We start from the raw sequence: 16,350 nt of genomic DNA on the forward strand, positions 1-16,350 counted from the left end.
AGAAGTTGCTCGTCCATCACCTCCAGAGGCCACAGGGCCTGAATTCTGCCCAGCACAGGGCCAGGGTCCCGGTGGGCCCTGCAGCCTGACAACACCTGGCTTGGCTTCTGGGGAGAGAAACCAGGGTCACCGGGGGTGGGGGGCTGCAGCTGCAAAGGGGCACCTGGACTCCCTCTAGCATAAGCCCTATGAATTCTGTGCCCCCTTTCTTAACAAATGGGGGGCAGGGGCCCCACTGGGCAAACAGTCCAACACCCTGCAAAGGCCGAGTCCCTGCTTGGGGGCAGTGGAATTGCGGCAGAGCTGGACAGCCTCAGGCCAGGCTTGGCAGGCAAAGGGACTTCTGACCCCGGAGCAGCAAGTGGGTCAGCCAGGGGCCCCTTCTTTCCTGCCTGGGAAGGTGAGCCTGTGAGGGGCCACCACTTGCCCCCCTCCCTGCCTGCCTCCCTTGGGCTCCATATTTAGGCTGCTGGTGTTCTGCACATCTGGCATGTGGGCGGGCATTGCTAGAGGATGCTGGCGTTCCCTATTTGGGAGGCCTGGGGACCCTGGGCCAGCCAGCGTGAGGGGCTGGGGGGAGGGAGGGAGGGGAGGACCGGAGCCATCAGGGGCTCCATCTCCTCCTGCAGGGCCTCTTGCCTCCATCCCTGCTGGGCCGAGGGGAGCCAGCCCGCCCCTTCTCCCCAGTGCCCGGGGCTTCCAACCGCAGCTTTTTGCCATTTAAGGGCAGGGAGGCACTGGGGAGATCTGCCGAGGTTCCCAGGAAGGAGCATCAGGCCAGGCTTCTGCCGAAAGAGCCGGGCAGGAGCTGGGAAAGAGCGGCCCTTCCATTCCCCAGAGGCAGACGGCCCGAAACAGCCCAAGGTCCCCAAATGTTACATAAACAGGCCAGGGACAAGACACGGCTCCTTCCTCTGGGAACGGCCACCCCCACCCAGGGAAGCCTCTGCATCAAAGCCGGGCCAGATAAGAGCCAGGCAGAGACGGGGGAGCTGCCTTCCCCCCCCCCCTGCCATCGCCCCTTGGCCGCATGAGAAAGCAGGAAGGGTGAAGCGGCCGCTCGTATCTCTGGATCAGATGAAAGAAAGCTCCATTTTGGGAAATTGTGTTGCAATGGGAAGGCAGATAACTTCTGAGCCATCCCATAATGCCACGACACCAAGTTATTAGGGGAGAGGGAGGGGATGCCTCTAAGATGGGGCTGAACTCTGGCTGCCAACCCATCGTCGGAGCCCCCCCTCCTCCCCCCACCCCGGCACAAGTCTTCCTATCTGAGCCCCGGAGACTCTACGGTGTGGGGGGGGGGGAGGAACCCGTGGCCCCTCCCCTGAGCCCGTCACCTCTATAAGAGGGGCCAGAGTGCACCAGGCTCAGGCTGCCCAGCTGCTCGCAAGCACCCGTCCGGACGCGCCTGCACCCTCGGCTTCCCTCCTGGACTCCTGTAAGTACCCCTCCCCGCACTCTCCCTGGGCAGGAGTTGCTCCCCCCCTTGGAGTAAATGTCCTCTTGGGGAGGGCAGTGGAGTAGATGCCCCCACTCCCCCATGGCACATAGAGAAGCTGGTGGCAGTGGGCTGGATCCAGGCGGTCCTTCTGCTCAGGACAGGACGGGGGGCTTGCAGTTGCATTGCCGGGACTGATGTCCGAACACCCAGGAGGCAGAGGAACGGGGGGAGGGCCAGTGCAGGGGCTGCCCATCGGAGCTTTTGAGGCAGAGGGGACCCCAGGGGTCAGCTAGCCCAACCTGCTGCAGGAGGGCCAGTTACACTCTTCCCAGAAGTGGGCCGCTCACCCTTTTCGGTGCAACTCCAGGGATGGAGAAGCCCAGGGTGGGCTCCCCTGCTGCAGTCCGAATCCAAAGACTGAGCAGAGCTAATAACACCAGAAGGTAAGAGACCGAGATTCTGTTTGGCACCGGAATAAATTTGCCCGGAAGACGATCCCAAGCGGGGACAATCCACTGATGCTCCAAGATCATTTCTTTCAAACATGTTTCATGGGTGGCATGTGCTGCAAGAGACTCAATTTAAGGCATATTTTCAAACTGCCTTCCTGAATTCCTGAATGTGGTTATTTCCTGGCAATTGCGATCCTTTTTCTGGCCCGGGTCTCCCTGCGGTCACTGTGCCCCCCCACAACTCCAGCGTCCACCCTGGGACAGAGAGAGCTGGGACGGCTGCTCAGCCTCTCAGGGCCAAGGAGGGCTGGGACACTTCTGGCAATGTCCAGATTTTTAAAAAAAGCCATGGCAGCTAGTTCGGTGGAGCCTCGGTTAACTTGGTTCCTGGGCTTCGTCTTACGCTTCCCCCGAAAAAGCCCAGGAGACCCTTAGAGCAGAGCCCACTGCTGCGAGTGGAGGGGGCCCACAGGAGCCGCTGCCCCTTTCGGCCCGGGGGTCTGCGCCTGCTGTGAGCCCCTCAGGGCAAGGGGCTTCTTACCAGCACGCCTGGATGTCAGCTGAGCTCAGCACTGAGAGCCCCCAGCAGCCGGGTCGGGTGCTGAACGGAAGCGCTGGTCCCCTTGGCCCACTCCGTAGCATTGGAGGTTCCCTAAATCTTTTCTTCCACGACAGCCCGTCCTCCACTGTTCTCCTTTCCCCCGAAGCAAAGGGGCCCCTGGTGCAGGTGGGGGGGGTCAGGCTTGGGGGGAGAGTCTCCTTGCTCAGTCCCCGAGGTGGCTGGTGTGGACAGCTCCTGCCGGCCTCTCTCCTCTGCGGTAGATCCGGCCTTCCAGGCAGAGCCCTTGGATCTGAGCGGCAACATCGTTCCATTGTTGTCTTTGGAAACGATCCTGTTCTGCCCTAAAAGGTCTTTGCTTTGGGCTTGTTCTCATTAGGATCTTTTCCCTCTGCCGCCTTCTTCCTCTTCTCCGGCTGGATCTGCTCATAATGTGGAGAACATGGCCATATATGGTAGCCTGCCTGCCTGCCTGCCTGCCTGCCTTTGTGCAAGCGGAGAGCGTTGCAAAGGGCCCCCTGCCTTTGGGGGCTTGGATACCTTTGAAGCAGGTGGAGGGGCCCTTCTGGACTCCCCCCAAGACACCCCTTCATTCTCTAAGTGGGGGGAGGCTAAGGTTTGAGAAGAAGGTGCTTGGGAAGCCCCCAAAGGTCTCCGTCTTCAGCGCATGCGATGGATTCCCGTCTTTTGGGCGTAGCAGCCCATCGGCCGAGGCAGCTGGCGATATTTATGTTGTCTGCAGATGTTTGGATCCATCCTTCCGCTCTGCAGCTAAGAAATGCAACCTCCAAACACAGCAATAGAGAACAAGCTAAACCGAAGAGATGCCGTGCAAACAATCTCGGCCAGGCAAATGCTGAACAAACAGCAGAGAGACAAGGCCTGAGGCCTGCCAAGGCTGGGCCAACCCCAAGAAGGCCACACTGCAGGTCTACTGGCCATCACTGGCTGGGCAGGGCTGTCTCTGTGGACTCAGCTGACCTGTGATTATGCCATAAAATATATTGACCAAAGGCCAGCCAGTCTTGCCAAACAAGCCATAAAACTTTCCAGTCCTAATCTGTTGGTAACACGGGGGAAAGAGACCCTCCGTGAAATCTGCAAAAAAATCTCACAGGCTGTTTTCCTGGAGAAAAGTTTGAGTTGCCACCACCAAATAGGTCCCGGAGCTGATGGCAGGCCTGTTTGGCTGAGAAGCTGGGAGTGGGGCTTCCAAGGCAGCAGAACTTTGACTCTGGATGCTGGGAATTGGCAGGGGGTCCTCTGGTTTCTCCCTGATTTGCCAGGAATTGATTAATCTTCTCTTGAAAAGAAGATATATTGATCATTATTTGATGCATAAAGGAATATCAAGGAGCTGGAGTTTGTTGCTAAAAGTTGTCTTGAAGTTATTTTTCACTGCAAAAAGTGTGCCCCTCAATACAGAACCCCAAACATAGTCATGCTTTTCTAAGTGAGGGGTCTGCTTGGAAAGGGAGGGGGGCGGCATACAAATCCAATAAACAAACAAACAAACAAACAAATACATAAATCTCTCCCCCCCCAGCTAGGGTGGGGTAGAGGGTCGTCTCATCCAATCCTGTTCATCCAGGCTTCCTCCCGATCTCTCTGCCAGATGTCCCCCTGCCCGCATTTTATTCCAGGCTTTGCTTCGGAAGGGGGGGCCGTGGCTGCGGAGGCCCTGTCTTTCATAGTGGAGCCACGTGTTTGGTGTTTGGTCCCACCATTGTGTTGATGTGTCTTATTCTGCCAGAGGGGCCCTGAGTGAGCGCCCAGCCTTTGTCCCACGCAGGGGGGGGATGTCGTGTCCATTCAGGGCTCCGTGGGGGGTGGGCGAGCGGCCCTCAGGTGACCAGCCTTCTCTCCTGCCAGGTGCCCTTTGAGCCAAAATGGCACAGAAGAGCCAACTCAGCGACGATGAGAAGTTCCTCTTTGTGGACAAGAACATCATCAACACCACTGTGGCCCAGGCCGATTGGTCAGCCAAGAAGCTGGTCTGGGTCCCCTCGGAGAAGCACGGCTTTGAGGCCGCCAGCATCAAGGAGGAGAAGGGGGACGAGGTGCTGGTCGAGCTGGCTGAGAACGGGAAGAAAGTGACCTTCAGCAAGGACGACATCCAGAAGATGAACCCGCCCAAGTTCTCCAAGGTGGAGGACATGGCCGAGCTCACCTGCCTCAATGAAGCCTCCGTCCTGCACAACCTCCGCGAGAGATACTTCTCCGGCCTCATTTACGTAAGTCTCCTCTCCGCCCCCCAGAAGGCAGCCCCCCCCCAGCCCCCCGTGTCCTCCAGGTGGGGGGCGGCTGTCCTCCATCCCCATCATCAATGGCCAGAGGGAGGGGGGAGGGGGAGGGGAGGGGAGGGAGGCCTTTGGCTTGAGAGAGGTTGCGTGGCTGCACCAGGGAAGGAGAGGAAGTGGGGCGGTTAGAGGGATGGAGACTAGAATGACAAGAAGAAAGTCCCAAGCAAAACAACACACACACACACACACACACACACGCCTGCTGCTCTTTCCATCCGACTGCTGGAAGACCTCGTCCTACAAAATTCTGCAGGAAGCCCCTTGGCAGGAGGAGCCCCCCTCCCTTCTCTTTTTCCTGGTGTGTGTGTGTGTGTGTGTGTGTGTTGTGGTTCCTAAGGACTCTCTTTTCTGTCCCTTTTGAGGGTCCACTTTCCTCTGCAGTCCCCCCTCCCTGCCAGAGGAGAAGGTCCACCCTGGTGGTCATCCCTTTTCCAAACTGAATTGGCCCCAAGGGGGGAGACGAGATGGGGACGGCTGAGCGGCCTCTGGTTGAGCCATGTGCCCAGAGTAACCTTGGCAGAGAAGGTTTTGAGGGAGGGGTGGGTGGTGGAGGGTTTGGGGCTGAAGGCGAGGGGGAAGAGAGTGTGGGGGTGGCGCATGGAGGGAGGGGGTTGTGCCCTTGTAAATCTGTGAGCCCCAAGTGGGACATCATAAAGCTCCTGGCGTGGGGTCTGTGAGAGCTTCTTCCCAGGCCTGGGGAGGCTGGCAGGAGCCCCCGGGCAGAGTTCCTGAAGGGGGCCGGGGGGGAGGGGCTCGGTCCATTGGCCTCCATGGCAAAGAGAGGCCGAGAGAGGCACACAGGAGGAAGTTGCCCCCCCCACGACTGCCACAAGTCCTCAGGGCCACAAGGACTTCGACTGCCCCCCCTCAGCCCCGAATACGGAGGCTCCCTTTGCCATCTCTCTCGGGGGGCCTCTGGCTGGCTCCTCATCCGCTCCCCCAGAGGCCCAGCAAGCCCCCCACCATGCAGCCAGCACCCCCACCCTGGGAAGCCCCGTCCTCAGCCCCCCCCCGCAAGAGCTCCATAGCCGGAGCAGCCAGGGCCCCGACTTCCCTGCTGGGCCCAGAGCCGTCCGGGCACTGCTTGGTCTGAAGCCTTTGGGACATTTCCTAATATGGTCACAGGGAGGACATCCCAGCAGGCCCCAGATTTCGCCTCCAAGCCTGGCTGGGTCCGAAGGGCAGTCCGGCTGCATCACGGCCATTACGGACGTGGAAGCTTTAATGACAGACTTTTTTTGGGGGGGGGGGACAGGCATCAGGAAAGACCCTCATGGACACTGCATCCCTTGCCTTGGCCCCAAATCATGAGCAGCGGCATCGGGGAGGGGGAGGACTGAGCCCACCCTTCCAAATGGGGCGTGATTGTGCAAAGGTCCAGAATCCCCCCCCCAATGTCCCTTCCCATTCAGAAAAGCCCCATCCCCATTCTTGAAATCCGAGGTGTTCCCCTCCTTCGCCTATGAGGGGAGAAGGAATGGGAGGGGTCCGAGGGGAGGGGGCTACAGGGAAGGTGCCCTAGACCTGAGCAGGAGGGGGGGGGTTTCCTGCCATGGCCATTATGGAGCCTCCCTGCTCAGCAGCCGTCTATCCCTGGGTGCCAGGCCCTGGGAAGGAGGGCTCCCCTTGACCCGCCTGCTTCCTGCCGCCCCCCGTCACCCACCTCCCCAAAACTGCCATGGTCCCTGCCAAGAACGGGCCCCCTCCCAAGCTTTCACAGAAGTGGGGGTCCCAGGTGGGGAGGCTGACCGCTCTTGTGTGTGTGTGTGTCTCCCCTTGCAGACCTACTCAGGGCTTTTCTGCGTGGTAGTCAACCCTTACAAGCAGCTGCCCATCTACTCGGAGAAGATCGTGGACATGTACAAGGGGAAGAAGCGGCATGAGATGCCGCCCCACATCTACGCCATTGCCGACACCGCCTACCGGAGCATGTTGCAGGGTAAGGCAGCCGGCCCTTCCGAGGCGCCAGACCATTCCTCCCGGGCCCCCTCTGCCCACTTGTGACTCAAAAAGGAAGAACGCTCTTTCCACCGGGCCCGGCCAGGGCACGTGGCCAGGGAGGACCCCGGAGCACAGCTTGGCAAATAGGGCCACGGAGAAGGGAGGTGCCCCTCGGACGCTCAGCGGCCTTGGCCAAGTCAGAGAGCCCGCTGCTGCCAATGTTGGGGCTGCACCCCTAAATCACCCCCCACACACCCCTTTGCACAAAGGCTTCTGGCTGGAGAGGAGCCGGACTCTCGCGCAGCTTTGTGATGCAGAGGCAGGGGGATGTGGCCCTGCCCGCGTGGCTGGTGGCTTCTCTTCTCTTGGTGGGTGAGGCCCTCTGAGCCCGGAGCCGGGGGGGGGGCTCTCCCTGGGCAGAAGTGATAGCCAGTGCCTGTGGCTTCCCTTTCCTGCTGCTCCTTCTGGGCCCCCCCGCTCCCTGCCGGGCACCATCCCTGGCAAGCCCAGATCCGGAGGGGGCGGGCAGCAGCCCCTTGGCTGGCCCCTATGAGCCCAGATCCACAGAGGGATCTCGCATTGGGATCCCTGAAGGGCAGGCTGGCGGGGTGGGGAGAACGGCCAGGGTCAGCAGGGGAAGCTTCTGGGGGAGAAGCTACGGGGGTCTTGTATATATATATATATATGTCACTGAGTATTTCTCATGTGGAAAAGGGCCAAGGTGGTGTTGACTGAGACTTCAAGTTTTGCCCTGGAAGGTCTGAATTACCTGGTCCTTATTTTGGGTCTAAGGTCAGAAGGGCCTCCACCGATGGCCGGCAGAGCGTCCAGAGGGCCGATGGTGCCAGAGCCCACCTTAGAGAGGGGGTGTATGAAGAAGCCCCGGCTCTTGGGACCACATGTCCTGGGACCCTGCAGGGGCTGGTGGGGAGGGAGCCAAGGAGTCCCCTGGAGCAGCAGTGGGGGGGTCCCCACTTACTTCCCTGCTAGCCCCCTTCCTCCCATGCCGCGGGGATTCTCACGCATGTGGATGCCAAAATATCCGGGGGAGGGAGCCAGAAACAAGGTGGCAGCTGCACGCAGAGGGCTAGAAACTCTGCGCATGCTCAGAAGAAGAAAAATGTAAAAAAGATGGCGGTACCCACAGAAGGCCACCGACCGAAGTGGCATGTTGATGTCATCATGTGACGTCACCAGTGGGCTGCTACCGGTTCCCCTGAACTGGTCCGAAGTGGGAGGAGCCCCGCCCTGACCTTGAGGGGTCCCACCAGCCACTGCTGCCCCTGTGGGGGCTCCTGGGAATCTGCTGCAGGCCAATCGCGGTCCACTCACAGCCCCAGTGTCCTCCGTTAGGACTCCCTGCCTGCCTGGCCTCCTGCCCCAATGCCAAAAGGGCCAAAGGGCTGATGTATAACTTAGGATCCTTTACAAGCGAATGTTGGCGTCACTCAAGCGGGTCCAGAAAGGGTCTCTGGCAGATTTACTAGCCAATAATCTTGTTTGGTTCCTGCCGCGTTTGTGGGTTCTCCAACTCCACTTATGGGCCTCCATCTGCCGCTATAAATCCCATTGCATTGATTAGATGTTTATCTTGGGAAACAACACAGAGAGAGGAATGTGGGGCTGGGGAGAGCGGGAGTTTATGTCGGCCTCGGGAGGAAGCGGACTGAAGCCACCGGGAGGGTCCAGGCGGTCAGTTGCCCACCACAGCAGCAACAACAGCTGCCCTGGGTGGCTGCCTCTCTGCCTCTTCTGCAGACCTCTCCCTCCCTCCCCTCCCCTCCTGCCCCTGCAGGGCTCCCCCCTGGGCACACCTGGGCACGCGGAGACCTTGGGGCCGGGCACCAGAGCCAAGGAAGCGGCTGCCAGCGTCCGAGGCTCCTTCCCGGCTCTTCTCCTTTTATGGCCAAGCGGCTCTTTGCAGGAAACCCACAAGTCCAGCCGGGCTGAAGCGGAACGAGCCGCTCTCCTCCGGGGTGGGAGCAGAGAGGAAGCAAGGGGGGGAGGGAAGGGGGCATGGAGTGCCAGGGAAGGGGGGATCAGCTGCACAGGCCCAGCGCTCAGCTTCCTATTGCAGGGGGTCCAGGAGGGAAGGGGGACTGGAGGAGGGACCCCCCAACTCTTCCAGCCATTTCCAGCCCACAGGCCCCTCCACCAAGTCCCCAAATGCAATGAGATGTGCTGAGGTGCTTTGATGGACAGCCTTGGAGGCTGGAAATGGGGCCCTGGGTCCCCTCTGCCGCTTGCCAGTGGGGAGGATTTGGGGAAGGTTGGAGCGGAAAAAAGGCAGATTCCTCCAAGGGTTGCGTGCAAGGTGGTGGGATTGCCAAAGGGCCCCCCCCTCTCCTGCACCGGTGGTGGGGTTCTTTCCAGGTGGCGGGTCAGTTGGAAGTCCCAGGCTCTCTGGCCTTTGGCTGGCATCCGTCTCCCCTGGGGGGGGGTGCACGGGCACTCCAGGCTGGGATGTAGTCAGGCACTGCCCCCCCCCCCCACAGGCCTTCCTGCCCTGGGGGGCTGCTCTGCTCTGCTCCCTCCCCCAAAGCCTTTGCCAGCCGCCTCCCTCTCCACCTTTCCTCTGGCTTGAGTGGGTGGGGGGTCTCTGGATTTCCCCTGTGGGTCTTGGAGACCCTGAAGCCCTGCCTGAAACCCCCCTCGGTGGCCCAAAGGCTGGGACTCTCCCTCTGGATCTCATCCATGAACACAAAGGCTTTGCCCCTCTCACCCCGTCCCCCCAATCCTCTCCCCATGGAGCCAAAAGCAGGCGACCAGCCCCCCCAGCGGGAAAACAGGATAGAAATGGGGCACGTGGGGCGACCCAGTTCATTCCCAGGCCTCCCAGTTCCACCGGAGGGGGCAGCTGATGGCTCTATGGGGCAGCCCAGCTCCCTCTGGGCCTCTCCCTGAAAGGGCTCCGGGGGATCTCATGGCTCTTTTTCTCTCCACAGATCGAGAGGATCAATCCATCCTTTGCACGTAAGTAGAGCCAGGAGAGTCGGCAGGCTCCCTCGTCCCCTCCGGCTCCCTTTCGGGGGGGGGCTTCTGAGCACCTCCTGGGCCTCCTGCTGAGGAGCTGAAGGGGGCCCAGAGGGCAGCAGGGGGCGGGGGGGGGGCAGCCAAGATTCCTTTGGGTCCCATCAGAGCAGCCCTGGGTCTAACACATGTCGGCAGCACGAAGCCAAATAAATGAAGGCGCCACTTAAACACACTGATAAGCTGCTTGAGTCTCTTCAGCGAAAACCTACTGAATATTACAAACAATCACCCGAAATATTTACTTCTTCCTGGGGGGGTGGGGGCCCCCGAGTGAAAGGCTGGAGGAGAGGAAGCGCCTGGGCCTGGGGAACCCCTGGGCCCTGCTAAGCCAACAGCTGGAAGGGGGCTGAAACCTTCTTGGCCAGATCCGGTAGAGCAGCTCCGGTCCAGGTGGTGGGGATGAGGGGGGAAGCGCCCGGGAGGGGGGGGGTTGTAATCCAGCCCCTCCAGGCTGGTAAAAGTGGGGGGCCTGTTCCTGATTTGTGGGGAAAGAAATGCAGCAGAAGGGGGGGTGGACAGAAAGCAGGGGGGGCAAAGGATTCGGGGGTGGGGGGCATGGGGTGGGGTGGGGGGCAGAGGGAATGGGGGGCAAGGCTTTCTCCCCCAGGGGCCTCCCACTGGCCTGTTTGTGCAGGAACTCTTCCGAGGACACTTAATCCCCATCAATACTTGGTCGCCTTTGGGCTTCTGAGCCAGGCACCCTCCTTCTGCAGCCAGAAGCCCCCCCCCCCCGCCTGCCCCCGACCCCGGCCCTGGCAGGGAAGGGACGCTCCCCCCATCCTTGGGAAGGGCCGGGAAAGGCTGGCTGGCACAGACCGAGAGCTCATGGGCTCAACTTAGACCAGAGAGGCTCCTGCGAGCTCCCCACTTAGGGTTGGCCAAGATGGCTGGCCTGAGGGGTGAGGGGGGCAAGGATTGTAGAGCCCCCTCCCCACCCACCAGCTGATGTTCAAAGTCCTCAACCCCCCCCTCCTCCAGGGCATGGGCATCTTCTCTGGCCACCCTGGGTGGGGGGGGATGGAGGGGGTCACCGCACAGAACAAGGAGTCCCACAAGCAGCCGCCGCCTGGCCTTTTAAGGCTCGCCTCCTCCAGGGCCTCTCCTGCTTCAGCCCCATCCATCACGGGGGAGAAGAGCCACCTCCAAATTAGGAAGAAGAATTGGCAAGGCGGCTGGGGGGGGGAGGTCTCAGCTCCCCAGCCCGGCCTCTCCCGGCGGTCCCTCCCCCCCCTCAAGCAGAGAGCTGGCGGGATCCCTCCATCCTCAAGCCCAGCCAGCCCCCCCCCCGATGCTCCCGTTGCCAAGGCAACAGTGGCCACCAAGAAGATGGCCGGGCCTCTCCCGAGACCCAGGCCCGGAATGGCTCCAGAAGGGTCCCAGGGAAGGAGGGGGAGAGACGGGAGCCCCTCCATTGCTGCCCAGCATGCCAGGCATTCCAACACACATGGGCAGCCCGGCCAGAGCGGGACTGCCCGGCCTCGGTCCTTCTGCCACCCTACTAGTCCACACGGAGCATCAGGAGGGGCTGGGAAGGGGCAGCTCCTGGCGGGAGAGATTTCCCCCTTAGTGGGCAGCGGCTTTCCGGCTGCTAAACCCCCCGAAGTGCCCACAGCCCCTCCAGGGCGGGCTGGGCAAGGCTCCCCGAAGAGGCCGGGAGGGAAGGCGTGTAGGGGGCCCCATGAGAGTTCCAGGGGGGAGTGTGTGGTGGGCAGGGCCACAGAGTCTGCCCTGCCAGAGGTTGGCTTGAGCGGGAGACCCAATGGACGCTCGCACGGAACCCCCTGAGTGGCCAGAGGAGCCCACAGCCACTGTGCTTCGGCTGCAGGCGAAGGGCCCCTGAAGCCCCCTTCGCTTCCCCCCTTCCGCAGCTTTCGGCCATTGGCTCCGCAGGGGCCCCCACTTCTTCATGAAGGGCAGAGGGGGGGGCTAACCGTCCTTTCCCTCCTCCTCCCCCCAGGGGAGAATCGGGCGCAGGCAAGACAGAAAACACCAAGAAAGTGATCCAGTACTTGGCGGTGGTCGCCTCCTCACACAAGGGCAAAAAGGACACCAGCATCACGGTGAGCAGCCCCCGACACCCCCCTCGCCCCCCAGGTCAATCTAGGGGGCAGCAGTGGGTGAGGTGGGGGGGTTCCTTTCTCTGGGGACCCCAGGGCCCCTCCCCCTCAGAGCAATTCTCAGTCACAGCAGGAAGACGGTGACAACGTGGGGGGGGGGGCATTTTTCCCCCTGACTCCTAGATAACCCCCCCCCCCCACTTGGCTCTCCAACCTGACGTCCTCGGGCCATTTGGACTTAGCTGAGGCCAAACCGGTCCAGCTGCAGGCAGGCAGGATGGGGGAGGGCTACTGCCCGGGCAGGGGACGACGCAGTGGGGTGGCGAAAATGGAGCTCCACCCTAGAGCCCCCAATTTGCCCTGAAAGATGTGGAAAGAAAAGGCATCCCCCACGCCCCACAGTGTGGGAGTAAAAATTGTGGTAGCCCTACACTGGGCAGGAGTGATGGGAGTTGTAGTCTGTGAGTGCTGGAGGCTGCCAGTGGGCCAGGTGACCATCGCCAGGCTGAGGGGGCACATTTTGCGCCGACTTCAGAGGTGAAAGAGATCTAGCGCCCTGGCACAGCTGGGGACGGGGTGGGGCGAGGGGAAGAGTGGCGGAGGAGACCCCTTGTCGGAAGAGCCCACGACTGACCCTTCTTTTATGCCTCCTCGTCCGACTGCAGCAAGGGCCGAGTTTTGCCTACGTGAGTAACCGGGGCAGCGTGTGTGTCCAGCCTGTAGATCTGCATGGTGTTCTTGCACTCCCTCCCCCAAGGGGGTCTCGGGGGGCCTGGAGGCGCCCCGTCATGGCTGACCCCTCTGGTAGCCCACCGGGATCGGGGCGCCTGTGCCGTTTCCTGGGAGCAAGCCAGCCCTGCCCCCTGCTGACCCCAGGACAACCGCATCGTGGCCCCTCCAGGACGTTCCAGAAGTGCCCCCTCCCATTCCCACAACGGGATGCTTCGTTTTGGGGGGGGAGGGTCCCCCAGGGCAGTGGGTGGGTGGGTGGGGCGTAGGGAAGCCGGTCTTCTTCCCTGGATGACCACCGTGTGCCCGTTAGAGTGACTGACCTCTTCTGCTTGCCTGGCCGTGTGCCCCTTGCCCCTCCCTTGCCTGCCATCCTGCCCTTGGGGGGTGGGGGCAGGGGGGGGCTTCCTGGGTCTTCTGCATGCACTGCAAGTGGCCGAGCCTACCGGCCTTTCTGCTTAGGGAGAGGTCGGAGCCTCTGGCCATTGTGGGGATATGGATGGGGCTACTTGTGGGGAGAAGCTGGGATGGGGGGATATGCCCAGCCAAAGGACCCTCCCTGGCAATTTGGCCTCCAAGGAAGCCCCGTCCAGTCCCTGGAATCCGTCTTCCTTCCTAGAGCTTGGGGTGTCATGACCCTCGATTTCTCCACCCAAACCCACCAGCCTCAGTCTTTGCTTTGAGACAGGGGTGGGGCAGCCCCCCCTCCTCCCAGCTTCAACCGTCACGAGAGGTTTAAGGGAAAGAGGCCGGACTGGGAGCATGGCTTGGAGGTGTGACATCGTCACTGGTGTGGACCTGTCTGCGTGTTCCTTTTTCCGCATGCAAAAGTCGCCTTATTTTCAAACACAAACCCCGCGCAACCCAATTAACAGGCGCCACGTCATCTGCTTTGGGCTGCGTTGGAAGGAAAGTTGTGCGCAACCCTTCCTCCAGCCCCCCCCGCCTAATTCCCGTCAAGTGTTCGCTTTGGCGGCAATTGCAAAAGAAATTCTGTGATTTGCTTGGCCTAATAAATGTGCTGAAAAAGAGATGCGGGCTATGACCGATTGCCTCCGTGGCGGAAGATGGTCGAGAGCGCAGCCATCCGCCCTCTTGGCCCCTTTTGCAAAACAAACCCCCAAAAGCAACACCACAAAAAGGACCAAGTCCTGCAAAGAGCCAGAGGCCGAGATGAGCCCCAGGGAACCTCCGTGTAGGTAAAGGGCATCCATTGCCGTGGGCGCTTCCCTGTGGCCAGTGCGGCTGGAGAACAATGCGCCTCTTTGTGCCTTTGATCCACACGGAGGAGGTTTCTCTGGGGGCCGCTCGAATGACAGCCCCCCCTTTCCATTCACGCCCTCCTCTCCTGCGCCTGGACTGACAGCCAAATCCTGGATCCCTTTTAGGGCGAGTTGGAAAAGCAGCTTCTCCAGGCCAATCCCATCCTGGAAGCTTTCGGAAACGCCAAAACCGTGAAGAACGACAACTCCTCCCGATTCGTACGTTGACAACTTCTTGAATGGGGGGGCGGGGGGGAGGGAGGGGAGAGGGATGGACCAACTAAGTACAGTGTTCCCTCGATTTCCCCGGGGGATGCGTTCCGAGACCGCCCGCGAAAGTTGAATTTCCGCGAAGTAGAGATGCGGAAGTAAATACACCATTTTTGGCTACGAACAGTATCCCAAGCCTTCCCTTAGCACTTTAAGCCCCTAAACTGCAATTTCCCATCCCCTTAGCAGCCATTCAGATCATTACTCACCATGTTTATTTATCAAAGTTTATTTTAAAAAATATTTATTATAGTCAGATGAAAGTTTGGCGATGACATATGACGTCATCGGGCAGGAAAAACTGTGGTATAGGGGGGAAAACGCAAAGTATTTTTTAATTAATATTTTTGAAAAACCGTGGCAGAGGCTTTTCGCGAAGTCCGAACCCGGGAAAATCGAGGGAAGACTGTACATGAAAACTGGCAAGTGGAGAATAGGACGTCTTCCCCCCTGGAAAGGGGGGAGCGAAGGAGAGAAAAAGAAAAGGAGAGAAAAGGAGAAAGGAAGGAAAGGATTATAAATGGAGAGGCCCCCTGCGCCCCACCCCACCTGCGCCCTCTTTTCTCCCACAGGGCAAATTTATCCGCATCAACTTCGACGTGACGGGCTACATCGTGGGAGCAAACATTGAGACCTGTATCCTTTCCCACAACCTCTTCATCATCATCATCATAATAATAATAATAACAACAACAACAACAACGACCCCTCCCTTTTCGCTTCAGGCAACCTCTTTGGTTTTCCTAGCTGTAGTTAGCAAGCTAGTATTTTGTTTAAAAAACGGTTTGCTTGCTGAGCCTCCACGGACAGATTTGCTGGAGAAATCTCGCGCCATCCGACAGGCCGGGACGAAAGGACCTTCCACATCTTTTATTACTTGCTTGCTGGGTCCAACGAACAGATGAAGAGTAAGTCGCCTCCTGGGCCGATTTTAAGGAGGTGCCTTGGGGGGGGGCGTTTCAGAGCAGCTGCAGTTTCTGGTGGGATGGGGGCAGGCCCTCCCCTTCCCCAAATGGCTGTTGGCCCTGGAGTCAAGAGGGCAGGAAGCTCTGCCCCCCACAGGGGCTGAAGGAGACTCCCTGGGATGGAGGGTGGGGCTTCCCCTTCAGCCCCCTGGTCAGGAGTGGTTGGGGCTGCCCAAGGGGGCCTCTGAGGGCCAGGCTGGAGGGTAGTTGGGGACCCAGCCGTGTGGTCAAGAGCCGAGTTTGGACCGAGAGGCAAGAGGTTTCCCGGCTGGCTCTTGGCCTCACTGAGGTTCTGCTCCAACTGCCTTGCAGAGGACCTTCTCCTGGAAGGGTTCAACAACTACACCTTCCTCGCCAACGGCTACGTGCCCATCCCTTCCCAGCAGGACAACGAAATGTTCGAGGAGACCCTGGAAGCCATGACTATTATGGGATTCACGGAAGAAGAGCAAGTTGGTAAGAGAAGCCAAGAGGGGATTTAGAGCACGGGAACCTGCCTTGGGTTCCGGCCCTGAGGCTCTGAAGGGTTTCCTCAAATTTCTGGATCCTGGCGCATGAGGAACCTGTGCAGGTGTGTTCTCGGCCTGAGGCTCATGGTCTCTGAGCCCAGTGAAGCCTCTGATGGGACAGTTATGGCGAGGAAGAAAGCCCCCATGATCGAGAGGGAGAACCCACCCACCCACCCACCTGCTCAGTGGCGCCCTCTGAACCCCTCTCCTTCCCAACCTCACAGCGATGCTGAAGGTGGTCTCGTCAGTTCTCCAGCTTGGCAACATTGTCTTCAAGAAAGAGAGGAACACTGACCAGGCATCCATGCCGGACAACACAGGTAAGTACCAAGCAGTGGTGGAAGAGTCCCTGAGGAGTCCCCGAGGTGGCCAGAGCAGCCCGGCTGGCCATGGACGGAAGGGGTCAGCGGGATGGCCTCCAGGATGATGCTTCTCGATTCCAGCTGCCCAAAAGGTTTGCCACCTCACGGGCATCAACGTGACAGATTTCACCCGGTGCATCCTCACCCCACGGATCAAGGTCGGGCGAGACGTTGTCCAGAAGGCCCAGACCAAGGAGCAGGTGAGGAGGCCGGCTCAGCTTCCTGGCCTTGTGAGGCTTTGCTGGTCTGGATCCCTGAGACGCTCAGCCCGGCTCCCGTTGACCCCTTAGGCTGACTTCGCAATCGAGGCCTTGGCCAAAGCCACCTACGAGCGCCTCTTCCGCTGGATCCTGACCCGGGTGAACAAAGCCCTGGACAAGACCAAAAGGCAAGGCGCCTCCTTCTTGGGCATCCTGGACATTGCCGGCTTTGAGATTTTCGAGGTAGGGCCCGGTTCCGGTTCC

The 16,350-nt window shown here is 60.1% G+C and overlaps 1 protein-coding gene across 1 annotated transcript in view; it reads left to right on the forward strand.

Moving 5' to 3' along the window:
* The first annotated feature begins 1,097 nt into the window (after positions 1-1,097).
* LOC139171812 (myosin-11-like) overlaps positions 1,098-16,350 on the forward strand; it is a 19,837-nt gene continuing 4,584 nt past the window's right edge. The window contains 14 exon segments of the mRNA XM_070760244.1: positions 1,098-1,441; positions 4,328-4,689; positions 6,541-6,697; positions 9,645-9,672; positions 11,690-11,792; positions 12,455-12,475; positions 13,907-13,999; positions 14,623-14,686; positions 14,861-14,890; positions 14,893-14,958; positions 15,328-15,471; positions 15,749-15,844; positions 15,968-16,086; positions 16,177-16,334. Of these exon segments, the coding sequence (XP_070616345.1) occupies positions 4,345-4,689; positions 6,541-6,697; positions 9,645-9,672; positions 11,690-11,792; positions 12,455-12,475; positions 13,907-13,999; positions 14,623-14,686; positions 14,861-14,890; positions 14,893-14,958; positions 15,328-15,471; positions 15,749-15,844; positions 15,968-16,086; positions 16,177-16,334 (1,424 nt within the window). The 5' untranslated portion in view covers positions 1,098-1,441; positions 4,328-4,344.

This window comes from Erythrolamprus reginae, chromosome 9 (genome assembly GCF_031021105.1).
Source record: "Erythrolamprus reginae isolate rEryReg1 chromosome 9, rEryReg1.hap1, whole genome shotgun sequence".
NCBI lineage: Eukaryota > Metazoa > Chordata > Lepidosauria > Squamata > Dipsadidae > Erythrolamprus > Erythrolamprus reginae.